This window comes from Trifolium pratense, linkage group LG2 (assembly GCF_020283565.1).
Source record: "Trifolium pratense cultivar HEN17-A07 linkage group LG2, ARS_RC_1.1, whole genome shotgun sequence".
NCBI classification, from domain to species: domain Eukaryota; kingdom Viridiplantae; phylum Streptophyta; class Magnoliopsida; order Fabales; family Fabaceae; genus Trifolium; species Trifolium pratense.
In genome coordinates, this window is record NC_060060.1 from 25,125,015 (window position 1) to 25,148,724 (window position 23,710).

The 23,710-nt window shown below is 31.4% G+C and overlaps 2 protein-coding genes and 1 non-coding gene across 4 annotated transcripts; 2 read left to right on the forward strand and 1 right to left on the reverse strand.

Moving 5' to 3' along the window:
- Window positions 1–12,034: 12,034 nt before the first annotated feature.
- Window positions 12,035–18,600, forward strand: LOC123906111 (probable 6-phosphogluconolactonase 1). 2 transcript variants are annotated; one of them, XM_045955966.1, is made up of 4 exons: window positions 12,035–12,090; window positions 12,958–13,150; window positions 13,235–13,370; window positions 17,526–18,600. In XM_045955966.1, the coding sequence occupies exons 2-4, from the start codon at window positions 12,978–12,980 to the stop codon at window positions 18,015–18,017; spliced, it is 801 nt and encodes a 266-aa protein (XP_045811922.1). In that variant the 5' UTR covers window positions 12,035–12,090; window positions 12,958–12,977; the 3' UTR covers window positions 18,018–18,600. The 2 variants fall into 2 exon arrangements, with proteins under 2 accessions (XP_045811922.1, XP_045811923.1); XM_045955967.1 differs by lacking the exon at window positions 12,035–12,090 and adding an exon at window positions 12,589–12,606.
- A 900-nt stretch (window positions 18,601–19,500) lies between these two features.
- On the forward strand, window positions 19,501–19,574 carry TRNAV-AAC. The gene has a single exon. It is a non-coding gene; the product is annotated as a tRNA-Val (tRNA).
- Window positions 19,575–19,654: 80 nt separating this feature from the next.
- LOC123906112 (fructokinase-like 2, chloroplastic) lies at window positions 19,655–23,535 on the reverse strand. Its single transcript, XM_045955968.1, has 5 exons — window positions 23,304–23,535; window positions 22,603–22,952; window positions 21,863–22,512; window positions 20,615–21,086; window positions 19,655–20,108 (listed from the first exon to the last, which is right to left on the reverse strand). Exons 1-5 carry the CDS (start codon window positions 23,342–23,344, stop codon window positions 19,882–19,884), a joined length of 1,740 nt encoding a protein of 579 aa, XP_045811924.1. The 5' UTR covers window positions 23,345–23,535; the 3' UTR covers window positions 19,655–19,881.
- Window positions 23,536–23,710: the final 175 nt, after the last annotated feature.

Below are 23,710 nucleotides of genomic sequence, written 5' to 3' on the forward strand. Positions count from 1 at the left end.
ATAAGATAACATTAATCAAGTTTCATGGCATCTCGCCATCCCCATTTCCCCCACCCTAATATGCTATTGTCTCTATGAACCACCCGATTGACTATAAGCTACTATGTTTAACAAATTATATATATTTTTTGGTATTAACCCTTTGGTTACCGGGGAAAGGGGTCTGGTAATCTAGAGTTCGGCTACAAGGTAAGTAAAGTCCGACTAAAAATTGTTCCTACTAGGAATTGAACTTGAGTTTTCTCGAACGATTCATCCTAAAGGGAGTTCATTAACCATTTAACTCAATGTTTTGGTTGACAATTTATATTTGATGTAATAAATTAATAATTACTACTACTATTTATACTGTATTTTAGGCCTTTAGGATTAATATAAATATGATCATTTCTTTTGTTTATTGAAGTTTAAAAAAAAACTACTTAAGGATTAATATAAAACTGTTTTTCTTTTAAGGATTTTTTTTCTTCTCATTTTTATAGCATCCGCTACTTAAGTAGCGGAATGATAAAAATGAAAATGAGAATGGCGCGTGAGAAGTACATAGAGTACCAAAATAAGCTCTTATAGATTATAAGCATTGTGGTCCAAGTTGCAGGGCCACATTCATGGCTTAGTGTTTGCTTTCTCATTGTGTTTCATTACTTTCATCATGTAATTATTTTGAATTCTTATCTAGCATGTAACTGTGCCTGTGACTTTGGGAGTGATTATTGTATTGGTGGTGATATCTCTAATGAATGAAGCATATATATATTTGAAGGTTATTTTTAACTTTTAAAGGTGAAGTAACTTTGTCTCGCGATCTTAGCTCAGTTGGCCGGACATTGCATTATATATATATGAGTCGGGGTTCGAACTACGGTCATCCTACTTATTCATTTTAATGGTGGAATTTCTAACTACTAGACTATTTGACAAAAAAAAAAAAGTGATGTAACTTTATCTTTTCAAAAACATCAAGATAAGTCATTTTATAGCCTGTGCCCTGTGGAGTACCACCTTGTTTCACGAAAGTTTGGTAAAATGATTTTTATTTAAATATCAAATCATCTACATCACTATCACGTTACTAGATGAAAACTGCATTTGTTGCTGATTAACGGTTCATATTTGTAGGTAGCTTCCGTAGCCCTTCATCTTAATGAAATTAATTAAAAGAGTGACAATGCATAATGGAGATTGAGTTTAGCTTTCCACATCCATCGAATCAAAGTATAGCATTTCATTCATAATTAATTGTTGAATACATGTATCTATATTAATGATCACATTAAAACTAGTTTTTGATGTGGCTAACAAGTGTATAAGCGATCTCATTCACTTGTTTCATATTAAACTTAACATGAGAGTTTTCAAAATTTATATCAAACACATGATCACATTTTTTTATAACATTACTAAACTCTGTGACATCATTCCCACTCTTATGAAACTAATCAACAACGTTAACTCATGAACTCATTATGGTCAAGTCCCAACGCTTCTCCTAAATAATCCACACTACACATAGGTGAACTCCACATTGTTTTGACAAGCACGAAACAACCTTCATCATCATGGATACACACACCAAAACCAACAAGGTTCCGATGAGCCGAAAATGAAGCATGTTTCTGCCAACGCACGTCATCCTGCTCCTGCCTATGCTTCTGCACCTGAAATTATGGCATGACAAAAGTAGTTTCGGCCTATGTTGCGTTGCTATTTTTTTTTTGCATATTCTTTGCAATGCGCCACTCCTCAAGAAGGTAATTTTTAGTATAATATTTTTTCTTCCGATTTTATCTTTTACTTATATTTTTTTACCATTTTATCATTATCAATTAATTTAATTTTTTAAATAATCAGATAAAATGTTACAACTTTAATTAATTTTATCAAAAAGCAGAAAATAGACTTGTTAGTGTCTTTCTTGGACTCTAGTGACCAACAAAGCAAGAGGGCTGATAAGTGCTAATTAAATATAAACTTGTACTTAAATAAAAAAATAAAAATAAATATAAACTTGTGCAGCTTGGATCACGTAGTGTGAAAATCACATTATAGAGGTAAGGATGTTTGAATTCGAGATTATCCATTTATTCATCTTAAGCGGTGAATTTTTAGTGACTAAATTACTTAATAAAAAAATATAAACTTGTGCTACATGTTGCTTGTGAATATTCGAAAAATAACCTCAAAATATTTAATTAAATATTTATATTTAAATAAGAAAATAATGAAAATCGTATTATCTACTCCATTGTATATAAAGAGAATACAATTTTTTTATATGGCTTTTTCTTTTCCAATTTTATCTTTTATACAAACTACTATTTTATTTATAATTCAATCCTTCTTTATTTAATTAAATAACAGAATTTTTTAAATATCTATACATTTATATAAAAATACACTAATTTTTTGTGTAACATTTTGTTCTTAAAATTTTATCCTTCGTTTAAACATCTTTTTTCCATTTTATCCTTCTTTATCAATCAAATAGCTTAGTTTTTTTATAAAAAAAAAAAAAAAAGATAGTTGGATAAAATTTTACAACTTTTATTATTTTATCATTTTATCAATAAAAAGGAAAAAGATAGATCAGATTAAATGATAAAATGGCATTAATATAGATTAGATAAAATGGCAATATGGCATTAGTACGCTGATCAACGGTATTGGCCCAGCGTCAGGGCTATATATATACTTCTCTCATGCATAGGAGCTAGGTACTTACCCACTTTTAAAATTTTTGCTTCACACTCTTGCTAACTTGAGCGTCGGAGCACCTGTAAGTACAAAATCACCCTCCTATTCATCGAAACAGAAGAGAAACACTATCGGCGAGGTCATCTCTGATTCAGGTACGACCATATAGGTTTCATCCATCATAAATAATCTTATTTAAGGCGTATGAGACCATTGGTGTGAATATTTCTTTCAACCAAAATTTAAATTTTGGTTTGTCATACCGTAGAAGTCTAACCATTTTCATTAAATACAATTTTTTTAAAATTCTGATATAAATAAATAAAAAATAAAAAATGTAGAAGTCTAACCGCTTCAATTTTTTTTTTTTTTGAAAACTTAAGTACAACTCCTTTAAAGTAAAAATAAATAAGATAATGAGCTTAGGCCCTATAAATAAATTAAAAGAAAAAAAAAAAAAAGATAATCATGTGTAATGTAACTCCTTGAAGATGTAGTCTAAAATGAAAAATAATATTAATAGGAATTTAATTGGGTTCAAACGATGAACAAATTCCACCAAAGAATGATTTATTTGTGGAGAATTCATATTCAATTTTTGTATGGAATAATTTTTAATTATATTTTATTTAACTCACAACAAAACTTTAAAAAAAGGTGTGAATGAGAACAAAAGCACGGTAAAAAAACCAAAAAATAAAATGTCATTTTAGAGACTAAAAGTAATCGTTAAATATTTTATAGTGAATGAAATCCAAGAAATTTCCTAAGTTTTAGAGAGATGAAAACCCAAAAAGTAGAATTCTTGCATGCTAGCCTTTGCCTTTGTTCATTTTATAGATCTAAAAATATATTTAGCTATATATAGTTGAAGGAAAAAAACTTGGATCCAAAAAAATTAGATATTCAACCTCACATAAAAACTAAAAACCTCAAATGAAAACAGAGACAAACACATAGGGCCAACTAAGATATATACAGTTAAAGTAAACACAACTATAAAGTGGGAAAGTGCATAACATGAGAAGTAGCTCTCAAAATTGGTTAATTATCATGTATGAGTTTAAAAGGCATAATTGAATTTATGGCTTTGAATTAAAGTTTTGATTCAAGTGGGATTGAAGATGTCACCCACAACATAGGTTCATGGATGGCTCTTGCTTCTTCTTCCTAAAAGGAGCAATCAATGTTACAAGACCCTATCATCAATCATGTCATGTTATTTTTCCATTTTATGCATAGATATACTATAATATTTACAAGATTCCTCAGACAGGGTACCCAAGTTCTATTTTGTCATATATTGTGGTCTGGGACACTTATGAGTTTGTAGGAGGTTCAAATAAATTTTAACCCCTCTTTTGTAATGATGATTTTTTTTTTTTACAAAGCTATTAAAAGAAAAACAGAGAGGCAAAAACAAAAAGACAAGACTATTCTCTGAGGAAGAAAGTTTCCGTCGTGTCACTTCTTAAAAGATCAAGAATACTGTTTAGAGGAGAAGCATGAATAGACATATCAGCATTTGAAGAGGCTTCAAGTATTGCGAAGAAATCAATGCATTGATTTTCCTCTCTAAGGGTGTGACGAAGATAAATATTGTTATGAGAAAGCATCTACTTTATATCTTGGATCAACGTTGCGTGGACATGATACTTGACAATAGTCTGAATCGTTTCTAAAGATTCCCCCAAATCCAGATCGAACAGGAGAACCAAGACAACTTCCGTCGACATTAAGGATGACACAAGAAAAATTATTATTATTCCGCTTAATGACTCTATCAACCGACCTTCTTGAAGTTATTGACCATAATCCGAATGTTGAATGAGAGTCAGGTGAGGAACAAGATCTTATTATTCCAACACATCAAGTTTTATAATGGTGACCACATTTAGAAGAGATAAAAAATTAAAAATTGCCACTTTTAATTTTTAATATAATTTTAATTATTTTTGTAGTTGTACTGTTTATTTTTTTATTTTTTTATATAATATGTATTACTTTAAAATTGTTATTCGCCGTCCCATAAGTCCTAGCTCAACTGACAAAAATATCGAAATTATTAGGCCGGACTTCGTGACCCTGACCCGGGTTCAAATCCGGGATCTCATAATTATATGTGAGTTTAATTTCAATGAATTATTATTTCATCTAAAACCAAGAAAAAAATTGTTATTCGCTATTTTGCATTTATAATAATCAAAATACACCGGTGATCAATAATTTTAATACAGTAGAATTATTATTATGACTAGGGGTAAACCCGTGCGTTGCACGGGTTTGATTAAAATATATAATTAAAATATTTTTATAAATAAAAAATAATAATTGCGATAACTAAGAATAACTATCAATGTCAGATGGGAAGCTCCAAGCAATGGTTGGATAAGTTTAAACACGGATGGTGCTGTGCAACATGGAGTAGCCGGATGTGGCGGTGTCTTGCGTGATCAACATGGAAATTGGATTACAGGATTCTCCAAATATATAGGTACCACGTCTGCCTTTAATGCTGAACTATGGGGAGTATATAGTGGGTTATGTCTTGCAAGAAGGAGAGGCCTCAACTATATAGAGCTCCAAATGGATTCCTTGACAGTGGTAAGGAATCTTTGGGGTGATAGACTTGGCAGTAGTGAAGGAAGGAGTTTAGTTCGACGTATACGAAGTTTACTTCAAGAGGGGTGGGATGTTAGAATCCGACATGTATATCGAGAGGCAAATAGAGTTGCCGATGCCTTAGCATCTATGGGATGCGAGCAAGCTGCGTTTACTTTGTTTGATGAACCTCCCTTAGGGGTGGACCTATTGTGTTCTTCTGATTCTTCGGGAGTTTCTACTCCCCGCATTATTTCCGTGTAATTCTTTTTGGGCATAGCCCCTTTTCAATGCAAAAAAAAAAAATAATAGATATTATTTTAAAATATGATTATATTTAATATTAGTATATGAGTAAAAAAAAGTTGTTTAGAAATATTAGATTTTTTATTAATTTATATCGTAGTTTGTTTACATTTTAATGTAATAGATCTCTTATAATATTTCATAAGTTTGAAAGGATGTATCATTTTTTATTTTATTAGTGTAATAATATAAGATTTTAGTTTTCTTTATAATATAAGATCTCTTATAATATAAGATTTTATTTTCGATAGTTTCAATTTTATAGTCAAATGTCACTTTGTTTTTTATTTTTGATGTATCCCTTATTTTATTATTTTCAATAAGAGTTGGAGGCATACCTAATTATACTTGTAGACAATATTACTCATGAGAAATGTTAAAAAAAGTTTTGATTATAGAATATGATTCATATATGGTGGCTTTGACTATATGTTCCATGTGTTCTCATTTTTTGAAAATTATGTATCAAATAGCATATTTTGCTTACTACGTTCTATGCAATTTAAGGTTCCAAATAGCTTATCTACTTACTCATCTCTCGTTTTCTTGGAGTTTATTCTCACTTATTCACTTGGTGAAAATTTATTCCAACTTTATTAGTCCCAATTTTTTAGTCTATTGTTTGGTTCATTTTTTTTTTTGATTGGTCCTTTTGTTTTTGGTTTGTTTTTCTTTTTCTTGGTGAGGTTTGTGTCTCTTCAAAATTATTGTTAGTTTTTGTCCCTCTTATTTAATATTTTCTTGAACATTTATTTTCTTATTATATTATATAAACTTGAATATTTGTTGTTGTCAATATATAAGTTTGGACGAAGATTTTATATATTTGAATTTAGGTTTAGTTATTTGGTTAAGGTAAAGAAAGTCTTATAGATGAATTTAAGATTTAACATGTGTCATCTTCTTATTTGCTTAAAAAAATGTCATCTTATTTTTATAAATATTCCACTATTTTATTTTCAGCCATAACGTAAACATTCTTTTAGAATATGTACTTAATTTATCCAAAAAGTTATATTATTATGTAAATTAAATTAATAATTTTTGAATTATTGGTGAATTTTAGTTGTGTGTAAATATGTTTAAATATATGTGTGATTATATTTTCTAAATATATGTAAATATATTTTAACATCTACGGTTTTAATAATTTCTAAAATTTATTTTGACAAATGAGCATCAACAATTTTTATTTAATAATTTTTGTCTTTTTTTAATTTAATTTAGAAAGTTTTTAGTACAATTCTAAGTGGGAGGAAAAAGTATTTAGCACAATTTCTAAACTAACATGTTTTTAGCACAATTCTTTTCATCGATTCATTTTATGGTTGTAAGAATAAGATGGCATGCGTAGATTAAAATAGGATCATCCATTAAAATTCATATATACTCATATTGAACCATCCAGATTTAGCCAAGTGTTATACGATAAATGCATGAAGATTATATATTTGGACAACCTCTAAGTCAAGTTGAATCAATATAACTTCTTGCATGTATTACAATTATAAGAACCGCATGACTTGAGTGTCAACTACAAAAAAAAAACTTATTTTAATTTCTACTTTGTTTTTGTTTCTATATTTCTCTTGATCGAGATCAAGTAGATCACCTACACATTATAGACAATATAGTATAAAAATGAGACACATATTTATATTTCTAAATTATTTGGACTGTCCTCTTTTAATTGAATGCCTCCAACATCAATATACCCTCGATCTATATAAATTTTAAGGTACTTCAAAATCAATAAATTGAAGTCTCTTTTATCCTCTTTAACTTATTCACATGAAAATAATTAATTATATTCCCATTAATCAACAATTTTTTATACAAATCTTTTACCTTATATAAAATAATAAATGAAAAAGAAAATAAGAAACAAATAAGCTAAAACATTAGACTAATAAAATAATAAATGAAAAAGAAAAGTTGTCTAATTACAAACATTATATCAATAAAAAAAATGATGGTTTACAAACTGCCATTAGAGTTAAATACACATCCTTACATGAGGTGCAATTTCATAGGCTTTATAAGGAGCAAGGATGCAACGTAAGCAAAAATATAAGTATGTTTTATCCTGTTCTCCTCCTTCACATGAAAAAATTCATATTCATATTAATCGATTCAACTCAAAGTTTAATTAATCATCGAACAAAACACCGGTTGATATTTAAAAAAATATCCAACCTAAAAAAGAAATAAAAATCTATTATATGAAATGTGAAAAAGTTTTAATAAAGATTGTAGATTTTTCTTATAGAGTGTCACATCATCACAATAACTTATATGTCTAAGTAGAGTCATAAAATTAGAAGTATGATCCTTTTAATTCATTAGGCTAAGTAGAAGTATGATCCCTTTGGTTTCAAGCAATCCCTTCTAAACAATATAAGTAATGAAGAATGATCCATTTTAATTCATTTAGTATTGAAAGAATATATTTCAAGCAAGAGAGACACACGTTTTTTTTATTATTAAATTCAGTTCTTTAAGGCATTGATCAAAGAGGTTTGGAATATCAAAGTGACTCACTTGCTTGAAATATAATGATTCATTTTTTTATTAGTATTGAAAGAATTCCAATAGTCATGAATATTTTGTGGTTATATAAATCTTATATATTAGTTGGTCCATTTTAATTTAATAATTTTTCATTTTAGTTAGTTGGTCCCTTGTAAGAAGTTATATAGTGATAATTTGATATATTGATAATTAAAATAAAAATGATTTAATTAAAGATAATTAAAATTAAAATGATTTAATTAAAGGAGATGATGAAAATGTTATATAGTGATAATTTGATATATTGATAATTCAAATTAAAATGATTTAATTAAAGATAATTAAAATGAAAATGATTTAATTAAAGGAGATGATGAAAATGTTTTTTAATAGAGATTGTAAAGTTTTCTTATAGAGTGTCACATCATCAAAATACTTGATTGTGAGCAACTCAACATTCTTTTTACTTGTAAAAGATTATTTTGTCTCCGTGAACTTAACTCAATTGATAAAAGTCTCGCATTATATATTATATACATAAAAGTCAGAATTCAAACTTCAAAACACTTGACAATTTTTATTTTTTATTTTTTATCTTTTTATACCTTCTCATTAATTCGTGCAACATGACATAATGCAACCATTATGCTTTGAGAGGAAAACTACAATATCTTGTGTTTAAGCTTTCCCACCTCTGGCACTGTAGCTTGATTTGGATTTCCAAAGATTCCAATCCCCAACTATATGTTCATCATTTGATTCTATGGTGGAGGAGGTTGGAAAGAAACTGTAGAAAATGATGGATGACATGTTGACATTATATCATCATCATTAGCAGCAACACCATGAAAATACTATATGATATAAAGTTGGTTATCATAATTAAAAGGACATCTTAAAGATTGAATTGGCATATATAAACTTTCAATCACGAGGAGGAAAAAGAAAGGGAGATAAAAAAAATGTATAAGGAAAAAAAAAAAGAGATTTCTGTTTCTGTTTTTTATTGTGTAGAAAGCATGAAGAGAAGAAACTAATGAATTCATGGTGACCTAAATACTTGTTTGGATTTGGATTGAGTAATTGAAAATTTTAGAGAATTTTGAATTCAAGACAATTTAAATGTTTTTTGTTTGTTGATTAAAGACAATTTAAATGTTTTAATTGTTTAAAAATCTCCAAGTTTATCATCCAAAAGATAAAATATGCATATAGAATTATAGATAAATAAATTGAATTACCATATAAATTTACACTACCATAAAGAAAATTGTAATTCTTCTAAACATATTTTTATAAATACTCTTACTCTTACCTCTTCTTCTTTTTGTGTTAAATAGTCTTCCCAATGATATGTGAAGTTCATACTAAAAAAATAGAAAATCTTATATTTGCATTGAAATTGTATTGTTTATAATAAATTAATAAGTGGAGTAACTCATTTTAAAGTTACTCCTAGATTCAACATCTCATTTTAAAAGTGTTAGTTTTTTTTTTTAAACGAAAAAAGCAAATTTTTAAAACCCATCAGATGAGAAAAAGTATGAGGAGTAAAACTTAAATAATCTATCTGTTATAAACGTAAAACTTTAAGACTTATGGATGCGTTTTGCTTAAAAAATAATATAGATTTTCACTTTTACCAGCTCAACTAAAAAATATTTATAATAAAATTTTCATTTGTTTAAACGATGGTAATTAGAAATACTTATATATATAAAGCGAATACCGAGTTTTGGTATAGCTTTTTTGATAAATTAAGAGTATTTAGACATTAAGGTAAATCATTCTCCGTCCCCCACTTATAGCTCATATTATTATTAAAAAGTAGAAAATAAATACCTATACCAATATATAAAGAGAAAAATTCAATAAAAAATTACAAATATAGTCATTTGTACGATTTTCTAAAAAAGGAAAAATACTATAATCCATCTCATAGTACAATTTCCACTATTATGAGTAATAAAAAAAATTAAAAAATTTTTTTTTAAAAAAATTAAAAGAAAAATTAATTCACCAAATAAAAAATTTAAAAAAATTTGCTGACTGGTTTGGTAAATAATATTTAGTTACCATGATTTTTTTAAATTATAAGAAACAAAAATCATTTAATCATTAATTTAAAAACTTAATATACCGGTACATTCGAATTTTCTAATGTATCATAGAAATTGCCTAAGTTAAATCCAAATATAATAGATAAAAATAAGGGTTAATAGGTGTTTTGTTCCCTGCCATTTGGGTGAGTTTTGTTTTATCCTTGTAATTATTTTTTTTTGCTTCACCTCCCGTAATTCAAAAAGTCTATGTTTTTAACTCTAGCGGCACATATTGGCATATGACTGTACATTTTGATGATGTAGCATGCTTGTCTTTTTTTTTTTACTTTTAAATTCACCTAGATATTTATAACTTTTAATAAAAATAAAAATAAGCAAAATGTACAGGTGAATTTATAACTTTTTAAATCTTCCTTTCTTCTTGATTAATGATTTAATTTGTTTTATTAAAAAGTTATAAATATCAAATGGACTTAAAAGTAAATAAAAAATAACAAATAATAGTATGTCACGTCACCAAAATGTACAATCATATGCCAATATGCGTGGTGAAGTATTAAAAATATGGCTTATTTAAATTTCAGGGGGTAAAATCAAAACAAAAAAATATTATAGGAGTAAAGCAAAACTCATCCAAATCGCAGCGACAAAACACATATTAACCCTAAAAATAACATATGCATATACTTCGATAGGAGTAATATGTATTTTGTCAAACCCACTTGGGTTGGTGCATTGGTATTGGCTTGGGACCTGAGAGTGTGCTCCTCTTGAGGTCTGAGGTTCGATTCTCCCTGGCGCCAAATTGGGTGGGCTAATTTAACTTCTTCAAAAAAAAATATGTATTTTGTCAAATCAATTCACTACATCTAACTTTAATTTAATTAATTAAATGACACGGAAAAATATTTCATTTATTTATATTAAATGTCATTGTTGAGTAAAAAAAAAAAGTCATTGTAAACTCCTATTTGGGTGAGTTTAAGTTTCTTGTAAAATGTCACCATACTACCAATGATTTAAAACAATGAATCTTTGAATTAGAAGGGTAAAATAAAAAAGTGAAAAATCCAAGTGAAAACCAAACTCGCTAAAATGGCTACATTATTATATAGATATAAATATGTTTTTCGTTCCTATAAAATTAGTGAAATTTGATTTTTGTTCCGATAAAAAAAAAATCACATGTTTTCATTCATATACAAAAGTATTTGTTTTGTTTTTAATTCTAATGACAAAATTTTGATATTTTTTTAACATAATATTTTTTTGGTACATATATTTTTTTAACATAATATTTATTTATATAAATTTAACATAATACATAGATATAATATATACATATCTTCAATATAAAAGTGTTATAAGTGTAGCTCAAATGGTAGCTACCAGAGACATTATTGTAGTGCTTCGAACCCTAAATTCCACATTTCACACATTTAAATGTGTGGGAGTCTAGTCACTAAGCTACTTGATTATCCATTAAAAATAAAATTCAAAACAGAAAATTTTATGGGGATAAGTCTTCGTGAACTTAACTCAGTTGGTAGGGACATCGCATATATTATGATGCAGGAGTCCGGGTTTGAACCCAAACACTGCACTTATTCATCTTTAAAGTGAATTTTTTTTTTCAGTATATTTTTGGAACCTTTAAAAGTGAAATTACTAACCACCATGCTACTGGAGAAAAAAAAATTATAGGGATAAAAATATGTATAAGAAATTTATAGGTACAAAAACTAAAATTATTTAATTTGATAGTAAAGAAAAACTTATTTTACCCTACTATTTTATTATTATTATTATTATTATTATTATTATTATATAAAAGTATAAACTAAGTTGTTCGTACCCATCTCTTTAACATTCGTCACCTTGTTCTGTTCTGTGTGCCACTCCTCTTCTCTTCTCTGTAAGCATTTCTTCCCTTCCATTCTCTCATTCTCAAACGTAACGATTCTCTTTGTTTCGCACTTTTTTCTTCTTCATCACACTATCATTATCCTTCATGCTTTTCTTATTTTACAACTTTATTCTATAATTCTCAACATGTTTTTACTTTTATTATGATCTTTCGCCCATTTTTTTTTTGTTCTCTATTTGGTTCCATAAATTTTTGTTTTTTACATCGATCACTTGAAATTTGTGCTGTGACAATGATACCCTTTAGTTCAATTTCCTTCATTTTGACAATTAGAGTCTCCACATGCATATAGAATTTGTGTTGAATTTTATCAAACAATAGCTTATAGTTATATGTATATTTTTTTTTTCTTTTTTCACCACCGGTATCCGGCCCACTGGGCTGCCTAATCTGGTTTGGGGGTCAGTTCTGGCATCAAGTCGCAATTCCGGGATCGAACTGTGGTCCTCCCTACCAAGTCCAGCGCCAATCACCGCTGAACCAACTAACGATTGGTTGTTATATGTATATTTCTGTAAACCCTAGTGTCACCTCACTCATTTAATCATTGAAGTTATGTAGTGAAATAAATAGTAAAATTTTCTCATAACTATATGCCTTTTATAATATCACCTTGTGATTTTTGTTTTAAGCTGTAAAGGAAGGATCTTGGACAATTTTGGAATGCAATTTGTGTGTTAGATTTAGAAGGGTCTGAGCACTTTGAATTTCAATTTCAAATTTAGTACTGTCAGTTATATATTGCTTGTTTTTCAATGCTTTATTATTTCTATATGCAAATATTTTGATGATTTAGTGTAAAAAAATAATTATTTTGATGATCTATTTGTGTTTTTTTTTTGGCATGTATTATAGCTATTGAACTTTCTAGAACCATGGCTCTCTCTGGTGATCATAAGAATAGAGGAGAGTTGAGGATTTATGACAGCGTGGATGAGGTGAAGACTGTTTTGGCAGAATACATTGCTGAATTGTCAGACGCAGCTGTGCAGGAGCATGGATTCTTTTCCCTTGTTATATCTGGTGGTTCTCTCATTGATTTAATGGGGTATCTGTATTTTAATCTTTTTCATATAATGTTTCTATGATTTTATGATTTGGTGTTAGGTTAAAATTTTATTGTTTCAAACAGACAACTATTGCATCCTCCTTATAACAAGACTGTGGACTGGACCAAGTGGTATATCTTCTGGGCCGACGAGTGTGTTGTGTCGAAAAATCATGAGGATAGCAGTTTTAAGCATGCTAAGGATGTCTTTTTATCTAAGGTTGGCTCCTCAATTTTTAATTATCTTATGTTTTTTATATTGCTTCGTTGGTGTCAAAAAAGGTCGGTTTACTCTCAAGAGTCAAGACTGATTTGGAGGAGAGTAACATGAGCATTAAATTGTTCTTTACTAATTTTCATTCTTTTGTGGCTATTTCTTAAAAGGGAAAACCAAACAAAATAGGGCAAGGATCTTTTAACAAGATGAACGGTTTTGACTTTATCTATTCTTGCCACTTGGCTGAGAAAATCGAATAATTGTTTTGAGTATTTATTGAATAACCTTCTTAAAATTCTCTTGGTCATGTGGAATATGAGATTTTTCCTATGACGTTCCTTATTTTGAACATCGACTTACTTATACAATCATTCTCTACAACCTAACAATGGAGTATTTGATATCTGCTCGCATAGTTGAATGTTATTTTTTACAGCTTCTATGATTTCTCTTGTAGTTGATACAATTTTGTTCAAATGATTGTAATTGTTCTAACTTTCTAAGGTAGCCTCTTAGTTATTTGCTCGAGTTGCACCAGTGGTTGAATTGAATCTGCAGAAGAGGTTTTAGCAACCAAGTATGTGACTGGCTAGTATGAAGAGATTTCTTGGTGTCATGGTTAATGAATGACCATAACTGGAGAGGCTAGGACCCTTTTTATTTATAGATTGTGAAAAATTACCTAATCTTACTTGGGTAAATTTTTTCTGTTGTAGATATATGTTACGAGTAGGATTTTATCCTGACAGGGGTCGATCCTGATAACTGCTAGTGCTAACAAGTGCTCGATAACTTGCTAACCTTAGTGGGTTTGATCCAGGAGGCTAGCACAGTGCAATGCCGTGGAAGGTCACGCGGCAGATTTTGTGAAGGGCTGCCCACCATGGAGCACCATAAGTCACAATCCCACAATTATATGGTGCTCGTTTGTCCTATTTCGATTATTGGATTGAAATTAACCAAATCTTGAGTTCATCGTTTGAGGTTGCCAGTACATCAGCTTGATAGTTGCATGGTTGTTGGCATATTGGATAGACTGGAGCATTGATACTTGGTAAAGTTGACGAAGTGTGGCAGTGAGGAACTTTGGAAAATCTTGTCGGCATATAGGTAAATAATTGCCACACCGGTCTTTATTGGTCCTGAAAAAAATGAGGGCATTGCTATTCCATAAAATGCAGTTGAACTAAAATAAGACATACTTTAACTGAGTCATATGTCTCGAGGGCAACGTCTCTGGATTCTAATTCAAGGGCCTAGATTCAACTTGTGTTTTGAAAATTTTTGCAGTTTTCCGAAAAAATTTGAACAAACTTTGCACTACAGATTCCCCCATATTCTGATAATACATAATAAAATCTTAGATCTTAGATCTTAAATAGCAACTTGATAATCTAATTTGGATGTATTCGGTATTCCTTTTCTATCCTTTGGCATTCTTACTCTTAGATATCCTCTGATTCTGCATTGAATTATCAATTGCTTCCCTAGGCTTCCGATCCCTTCAATTTATTGCTTGCTCTAAACTTGACGAAGAAGATCAAGAATTCAAATGCACCTATATCTCGTGGGGTCTCTTCTTGACAACATCAGGTTGAGGCACGGAATATATCCCAACCTCCCAAATCAATCCCTCATTCTTCCATCCCCATGTTGTTCCGTGCCCCTTTTCTTATACTCATCACAGTCTTCCAACAAATCCATGTGTAGTGTGTACTTCCCCTCTCCATGGCACTCAAGATCGCAACCTGGAACTTATGATCACATGCTTCTACGCTTTGAGTACTTCTAGAACTTGATGGAGTGTTATTTAGTCTTTATTTAGAGCATATTTTGATGGTAAATGACAATATTTAGTATAATTATTAAGTATAAAAGTCCCTTTAATTTTGTGTATTTTTATATTTTTTAGTATTTATGTATGTTGTTGGAATTTATGTTTAATTTTACATGGTTTTTTGGTCTTCACAATAGTGGTCATCCCATTACCCGCTATAGCATTTTTTGGGGGTCGCGCTACGCGCCGCTATCTGAGATTAACAACATAACTTCTACGTGTATGGCCAGAAACATAAATTGCTGGGAGCGACTGGGATCGCTGTGCAAAGACATAGGAAAGGTGGAATCGTGCGATCCTTCAGATACCGTTCGTCTTCCTCGCAAATCTGGGTTTGTGGGTCGGGTTCGTGACACGGTTACTTAAACGACAATTAACTGTCAAAACCCTAAAAAAACACGTTTTTGTCTAGCTGTCACGTGCGACGGTTAGTATCTCATTCTCACCCATTATACCAATTAATTTGTGGGAATCTTCCAATACATCCACTAAGCAGTAATTTGTGGAAACTTTCCCAGTACACCTAGATTAATTGCACTCTCACGTAGTCTTTAAATACTTTTTTTTAATTATTGTTTTTGACTTTTTGGCATTTATGTTTTATGTTAGGAATCTTAAAACTAAGTTTCAGTTTATTCAAGTATTTTGGGTGTGATTTGAAGTTTTTTTTACACTAAATTATTTTGTTTTATATGCATATGTATGAACCTATATGCAATATCTATGAGTTTGTTAAATTGGTAGGATCTTCCGATCTATGTTACAATCCTCCGATTCACGATCTCGTGACCCCGGCCGTCCCCGATCTTGCATCGGATCTCAACTCTGACTACCTTGCCCCTCTACTAATTAATGATTGCCCTATTAATAATAGTGGGCCTAACATGAATACACGTTGAGTCCCAAAAGTATAACCCATGTTTGAGGAATTTGGTATTTGTGAAGAAAACAGGGGAGTTCTATATCTTGCCGGATAAAGAAAATACTGGATATGACCCGGTGTTGTCAATTGTGCATTGCAGAAAATAGCAGTATGTTCAGATCCTGCTACGCAACAGTGCTGCTATTTCACAATAATTTTTCTTAAATAGTGTATCAAGGAACAATAGCGGTTTGTTTAAATTCTGCTATGCAATACCACTATAGCGTTGCTATAGCTGCTATTTAGAACACCAATATGACCTTCTGGAAACCATGGACCAGAGTAATGACAGTGATCACCATGCATTTGAGTAACAGCTATTGGTTGCAATGTAGCTGTAGAAACTACATGAAAGTGGGTTTCACAAAACTTGCTGAGCCAAATATGTGAAGGAATCAGTTATTCCCCACCAACACAGCCCCTAGTTAAAATTATAATTGTGGTGTTTAGACTTTTATAGAATCTCCAGTAGAGGGTATTATACTTTTGTACGGTTCTAACTGTATTGATGATCAAATTATAAGAAAATTTCAAATTGGAAACATACTACGATAGTTTGTTTATTCTATCGCTACATGCTGGAGGAGAATACATTGCCTGTCAGTGGTATGTGCCTCCAATTTTTCAAAGCCCTCATCATTACAGGAAGTTGGTTGTCAAGCCCGCTTCCAACCTGAGATATTTATTTCATAATATAGGTCTCTAATGTTATGAAGACCCTGTCAATGGCCAATTATACAATAAAACTATACAATAATTACAAAGATCCAAGGAAAACACCTCGGTCAAATAATTTCCAGCCTCAAGATCTCAGCCAGAAGATTTTACAAGATGCTTTCCACTAGTTGGTTATATAGACCAACCAGAAAAGGCATAAAAACTTTACTTTGAACTTTGCAGAAAGTTTTATGTAACATATGAGCTGCTACTTGAATAATGAATATACTCTAGCTGGAGAATTAGAGAAACACTGTATAGCTGGATCCGTAAAATGCAATCATCTGGCTTCAAATTTATGTCTTTACTATCGTGCATTCGTGTTCATACCCATGTTGAAGATATTGTTCGCTTCTATCTGAAGTTTCCTTATTCTGCAGTAGCTATTCCTTGTTCTATTTGAAGTTTCCTTGAATTGCATTTCTCTCGTTCTTCTTTAGAATACATGAGATGCTTGTGAATAAATTCTTTCCCGATGTAAAAATGAAATGATTCAGGTTTTAGTGCTTTCTATTTAAATGTTGAGTTCTATTAAAATGGTTTGTTTTGGTTTGTAAGAATTACTCTATTTTTTTGTCTCTATGTCTATCTTTTAATATCCATGAGATTGTACCTGGTTTGATTTTGTCATTAATTAATATTAATTTATATTCCTCGACTGATATGCTTGTTATATTAACAGGTGCCTATTGTCCCCAGTCACGCGGTTTCTATTAATGATTCCGTGTCAGCAGAAGAAGCTGCTGATGATTATGAATTTCTCATCCGACAGTTAGTGAGAACACGTGTTGTCAAAGCGTCTCAGATCAGTGACTGCCCAAAGTTTGATCTGGTTCTGCTTGAATTGGGTAATGATGGCCATGTTGCCTCTTTGTTTCCTAATCATCCAGCACTTAATGAAAGAGAAGAATGGGTGACTTTCATCACTGACTCCCCAATACCCCCGCCGGAAAGAATCACATTCACCTTGCCTGTTATCAATTCTGCGTCCAATGTTGCGGTGGTCGCAGAAGGCGAAAACAAAGCAGATGCTGTACTGTTGGCAGTAGATGAGATCGGACCAGATTGCCTGTCAATACCAGCAAGAATGGTCCAACCAGCTAGCGGGAAGTTGGTGTGGTTTTTGGATAGGCTGGCTGCCGCAAAACTCGAAGTTTCCGACTTGAAAAATTAGTATATGAAGTCCCGTGCAGATGTGTAACTTCATATGTAGTGTTAAGGGATTTGACAATGTTTTATCCTGAGATCCTGCTTATTTATTTTGTTTTGGATAGAAAGTCTTTTTTTGCCTTTTTTTTTGGCTCTCTGCTATGAGGTTGTTTGGAGAAGTGTAGTACAGTTTTTGTTTGCAGCCAATAGAAGTTGAGAGCATCATTACAATTTCCTACTTTCCTACCAAATGGGTTGGGTTATTGGTTATGATAACGATGGTTTCTTTTGTTTCAGATTAGAAAGAAAAATTAGGTTCAATTCAGTAAAGTTTTTCTTTTGGCTTTTGTGGCTGTTGATGCATGCAACATGTACATCAAGTATTCTCATATCATTTCACTTGACTATTTCGGTGCACGTTTAGCGCTGGAGGAATGATGGAAAAGGCATGGAATTATCATCACAATTTTATTTGGTGGATTGAATTATCAATTTATCATCATATGTGTCATCTAAAAATTTCATATTGATAGAATAGCCTTTAGTAGTAGATAGATATTAGATATTAATTTCATTCAAACCGCAACCAATAAATACTTATAGTCAAAGTCAAACGATTTCAATGATCGGACGGTTATGAATTACTGACTGTGTAAGAAATATTTACAATGAATGTGTATATACATTATATCTTTCATATAAATACTAAAAAAAAAATCTAGAAAAGATTGTGTTCTACAGCAAAAGTCTTGTTGAACCTTGAAAGAATACTAGGATAAAAGTTTGTTACCTAAAGAAATTATAATTATAATACATGTGGCCTAAAAGGCATGAAAAAAAATATTTATAATCAACTGATAAGTTTTTCAAACAAAGAGACAAGACATAACTCGAGTTAATGTCATGATAAATCTCATTGTTGTTCTTCTACTATCATTATATTTCAATTAACACTTGAACATGTGTAGTTTTTAAAGGTAAGAAAACACTTTCAACCCTATTGTAATTTCCTTTGTTTCAATTTCAGTTGATGTCCAAACTTGACCTCTAGGGATCGAGCATCTAACAAGGTGACATGTTCCAGAGGATTTGTTAATTCTGGAAACTCAGATACTAGCTGAACTCCAAAGGAAAACATTAATCATATAATGTGCAATCACTAAAACTAAATATCATAAATTTCACAGTTGCACTATAATAGCTAAAGAAGTTTCAGATTCACTGACCCTATCTCATGAAGGAGTGTCTCAAGGATGCACATGAAAATATTGACAGTATTTAGAAGTCAAGCAAATGACACTAATTATATATTGCAAGGATTATTTTGAATCTCTTGAAAAGAAATTTTTTTTCTAGAAATTCCTATATCACCATTAAAACTTCTAACAAAATTTTAACAATTCATCCCATCAACCATGTTCAACTCTCAAAACAAAATTTCATTGGCATATGATGAAAGGAGATTAAACTCCAAATTTTAGTGAAATTGAGTGTAATTATACCAACAAGGTGTCGTGGTGTAGTTGGTTATCACGTCAGTCTAACACACTGAAGGTCTCCGGTTCGAGTCCGGGCGATGCCATCTGATATTTACTTTTTTCTTTTTTTATTAATAAATTATGTTGCCATAGGATCACATTACTTTTAAAACAGAACCATAAATGATAACAATAAGAATTAAAATTTCGAGAGATAAAATCCGTATAACAAATTAGTACAACCAAAAGTGAGATACAAAAACCTAAGAACTAAGTCTAAGGCAATATAACTTCTAGCAACAGAAAACAGATAAAGAAGCAAATCAATAAATGAAACAGTTTTCTATACAAGAGAGTTTCACTGTGAGACATGTAAGGAACAAAACTGATGTTACTTGGTTATCACCTGGTTCAACTAACTGGCTCTAATAACGTTCGGTACTCTGTTTCAGTAATCGTCTTTATGCCATATGGATCAGGAGAAATGTCTTCCATATCTTCCTTCGGAGGAAAGCCGCGTACTCGACCAAGAATCCATTGATCTATAACCCCACAATCAATTGCATACTTGATGCTGTGCTCCAGGTATCCTTTATCAGTGATCAAATCAGGTTGAACCGTCAACATTCGCATGATAGCTGAAAAGATACGAGAACTCATAAGTGTGACTTAACTTAGAGAGATGTTTCATCATAAAAAACCAGTTAAACTAAAGTGAATTAATGCCATAACATTTTTATATACAAATCTTTGAAGATACAAGTAAATACAAGCCCTTGAGTGTTGGCTCCTTGTTATCGCATTCATTAAGCAAACTCAAAAGTGATAACGTCGCCTAAAATCACAGTGAGAGCATATGCAACTGAGAGCTCATTATAATACTATCAAATTCAGTTCTTTTGCAACAAAGTACTATAGGCCGATTTTCAGAAAATAAGACAGCAAGAATAGTATGCCAAAATTCTATGAACTTATAGAATAAATTTCCAGTACTTTGCTGCATTGCTTCAAAAGGCGTCACATTTCTAATGATTGTTCTCATAATGGTAGGATACACGATTTCAACATTTTTTCGAAGGGTTTCCTTTATGTTTTTTAAATGAATTAATGAAAAAGATCAAAACGTATTTTCAATATAATGTACCTGCAACAATGCCGTCTCCAGATGCTGACATGTCACTAGTGAAAGGGGTAATTGGCGCATCTTCCATCCCTCTAACAGAACCATCGAATTCAGCAGTGTAGTAATGTATCTTGGAAGTTCCATTAGTCACAAACAAAACCTTAAGATTTTCGTGCCATAGTGGTGCAACTACTTCGGGTTCGTAATGGACAAACTTTGACCTGGCATTGTTTTTGGTGTCAAATTCTTCAGATGGTGCGATCCCACATAAGAACTCCAGTTCTTGCTTAGTGACCTCAATAATGTCTGCAAGATTCCACACTTGTTGAATGAACGTCTTAGTTTCTTCCTGTGAGTGCCATAGTGGCATAGGAAGGTTTACATCGTAGAAAATAACCGATCCGAAATGCTTTGCAATCTTGATAGCTTGCAATGTCGTGGATCTCATGTTACGGTCAAGGAGGGAATGTGTGTTGAAGTAGAACATTTTGGCCTGCATGAGATGTGTTCAATAGCATTTGGTAATAATCTAAACTCCCAAGCAGCTAAAACAAAACAAAACAAAAACTTTGTGGAAGCATACATTACACAGAGAATCTAACATACAAGCAAAGCAAACAAACATGCCTTATATGTTAATTGTTAAGCATAAAACCATTCGTGAGCTTTCACCCAACAGCATTGCTTTTTGGTTTATAGCATGCTGCCAAAGCTTCTATGTCCAAGTTGTTGTTGTTCTAGGGTTCAAGCCTTGGTGTCGCTACGCTTATAAATGAACGGAAAATTTCAACAAAAAGTAGGGTACGTCTAATTATCTAAGTCTCGTCAATGGTCAAGCCCAAAGGACTATTGTGCAAGAGGGCACAACCTATACAAAAATTCAAGTGCTTTCACTCAAGCTTAGTTTTAGGATAGTTGGTTAAAAAACAACGAATGAAACCAACTACAAAATTGTTCATGTTTTTACTTAAATGCATACATGATTGTAACTAATATGGCAATCCACCACGCACCATTTCAACAGAAAATATCGTTGTAAAATATTGAACAATAAAATAGAAGAAATGCAAGATAACGAAATTGCATATTTGTCAAATCTTCCAATTTTGCTACTAAAAAATATGGTTTCATCAAATGTCTAAAAGCACATCAACTTCAAGTTCAATAATGCTGCTATAACACCAATTATAAGGATATAACCTATAAGCCATAGAGAACACTATTTACTTCTTTTAAATCCTTTTCGTCGATGAGTTTCAAATTTCATACCTCTTTCAACACATCAATATTTATCTCTGCCTTTGTCAAACAATCTTCAGCACACGGTCTCACACAACTCAATTTAAGTTTCCTTTTACCAATCTTCATCAGCGACACAGCCGTTGCCCTTTTACTATCAATAGAGACTGATCGTGTTTGAACGTTATTTGCGTTCATATAATACAGCATCGCTTGACCATAATCATCATCTGCAAGTTTTCCCATAAAAGCAACCTTGCCACCCAAACTTGCAAGAGCAATGGCAACACTACCGGCACAACCGCCAGGAGCCCTAACAAATTTTTCAGGGCTCCAAAGCACATCCTTCATTCTTTCATGAAGTTCATGATCTATAAGCCTATTGGCAGGCCTACCTGAAGGCACAAAAGCATGTTGTGCAGCTCCAAAGCAACAAACAAGGGGAGGCCAACCGTAAGTATCGCTAATGTCCTCTCCATCATCTTTTACCAGTTGAAAACCATCGTCGTTCTCACCCTCCACATTTTCAATAAAGGAAGGCTCAACTTGGTCATTTATTTCGAATTCACCTTCTTTATCCTCTAAAATTACCTTCTCCTCTTTAGGTTTCCTTCGTCTCGTAACCTTTTTCACTTCCTTAACTTCTTTAACTTCTTTCAAAACAGCAGAAGTAGATGCATCTATAAACCATATCAAGGTTTAACAAACACATATAAGCAAAACAAAAACAGAAAAAATTCACAGCATTGACACAAAGATAAAGAGATTACCTTTTTTTTTAGTCTTCAGAGTTTTCTTCTTGGAACCATCATCACTAGAGGGAGATGAACCTTCTACAACAGAAGCATTATTATCTCCACTTGCCAACAAATCAATTGTCCCTTCAGGAGACTCAACTATTGATTTTTTCTTCGTCTTCGCCGACACCTTCTTAGCTTTAGATGCCTTAGTTGCCTTCTTTTTCACCACAGGTTCATTTTCACTAGTCTCTTCTTCAACAGAAACTAGAGAAGCTTTCTTCCTAGCCATTGCCACATGACCAGATTTACACTGAAACCTAAGATCCCCAGGTTGCAGTAAGTTTATAGAAGCATAACTATAAGACCAAGTTAAGTGGCACCTGCACAATTAGAAACACAACACTTACACATTCACAATTCACATTCAACCAGCACAAAAATTATACACTAACATTCAATTCAACTAACTAAACATGAAACTATGAAAGCTAAAAACAGTAAATTCCCAAACTTTAGAAGAAACCCAACAAACATGAAAAAATGAATTAAAAATGGAATCTTTATAGAAGAATTGTATTCTTATGCTAGTTTTAAGAAATGGGTTACCAAAATTAAAAAACTTTCCATGACACCCATTTCATGAAAATCAAAATAGGAAAGAGAGAGAGAGAGAGAGAGAGAGAGAGAGAGAGAGAGAGAGAGAGAGAGAGAGAGAGAGAGAGAGAGAGAACCTGGGAAGTGGAAGAAAGTGAGCAAAGGAAAGAGAAGACATTGGAGAAGAAGTTGAGTTACAAAGTTTTCAGTTTAGGCATGACAGTGAACATACTATAGCTAAGGTTTGGAACAGAAGAAGATTATAGTATCGTTCTAGTTCTAGTTCTAGTTCTAGAGAGAGAAAGAGGTGAAGGGTTTTACAATGACCAAAAAAGACAAGGGGTTTTAAAAGAGATAAGGGTCACTCTTGGGTAAAAATGGTATGTCAATTTAGTAGCTACCTTATTTTGACATAACTAACTAAGGTTTTGGCTAACATGAAACAGTATTTTTGAAAACATCTGGTTAACAAATGTTGTAAGAATATGTTACTTATCCATTCTTAATACAAGAAAAAAAAATCAATTTTTTAAAGTTTATGGAA

What these genes read in the sequence shown, in the direction of transcription:
- LOC123906111 (XM_045955966.1), top strand. Translation starts at nt 12,978, where the DNA reads ATGGCTCTCTCTGGTGATCATAAGAATAGAGGAGAGTTGAGGATTTAT. An exon ending in TCTCTCATTGATTTAATGGG is followed by an intron (nt 13,151 to 13,234) that starts GTATCTGTATTT and finishes TGTTTCAAACAG; the next exon opens with ACAACTATTGCATCCTCCTT. An exon ending in AGGATGTCTTTTTATCTAAG is followed by an intron (nt 13,371 to 17,525) that starts GTTGGCTCCTCA and finishes TTATATTAACAG; the next exon opens with GTGCCTATTGTCCCCAGTCA.
- LOC123906112 (XM_045955968.1), bottom strand. Translation starts at nt 23,344, where the DNA reads ATGTCTTCTCTTTCCTTTGCTCACTTTCTTCCACTTCCCAG. An exon ending in CACTTTCTTCCACTTCCCAG is followed by an intron (nt 22,953 to 23,303) that starts GTTCTCTCTCTC and finishes CTAATTGTGCAG; the next exon opens with GTGCCACTTAACTTGGTCTT. An exon ending in ATATTGATGTGTTGAAAGAG is followed by an intron (nt 21,087 to 21,862) that starts GTATGAAATTTG and finishes CATCTCATGCAG; the next exon opens with GCCAAAATGTTCTACTTCAA.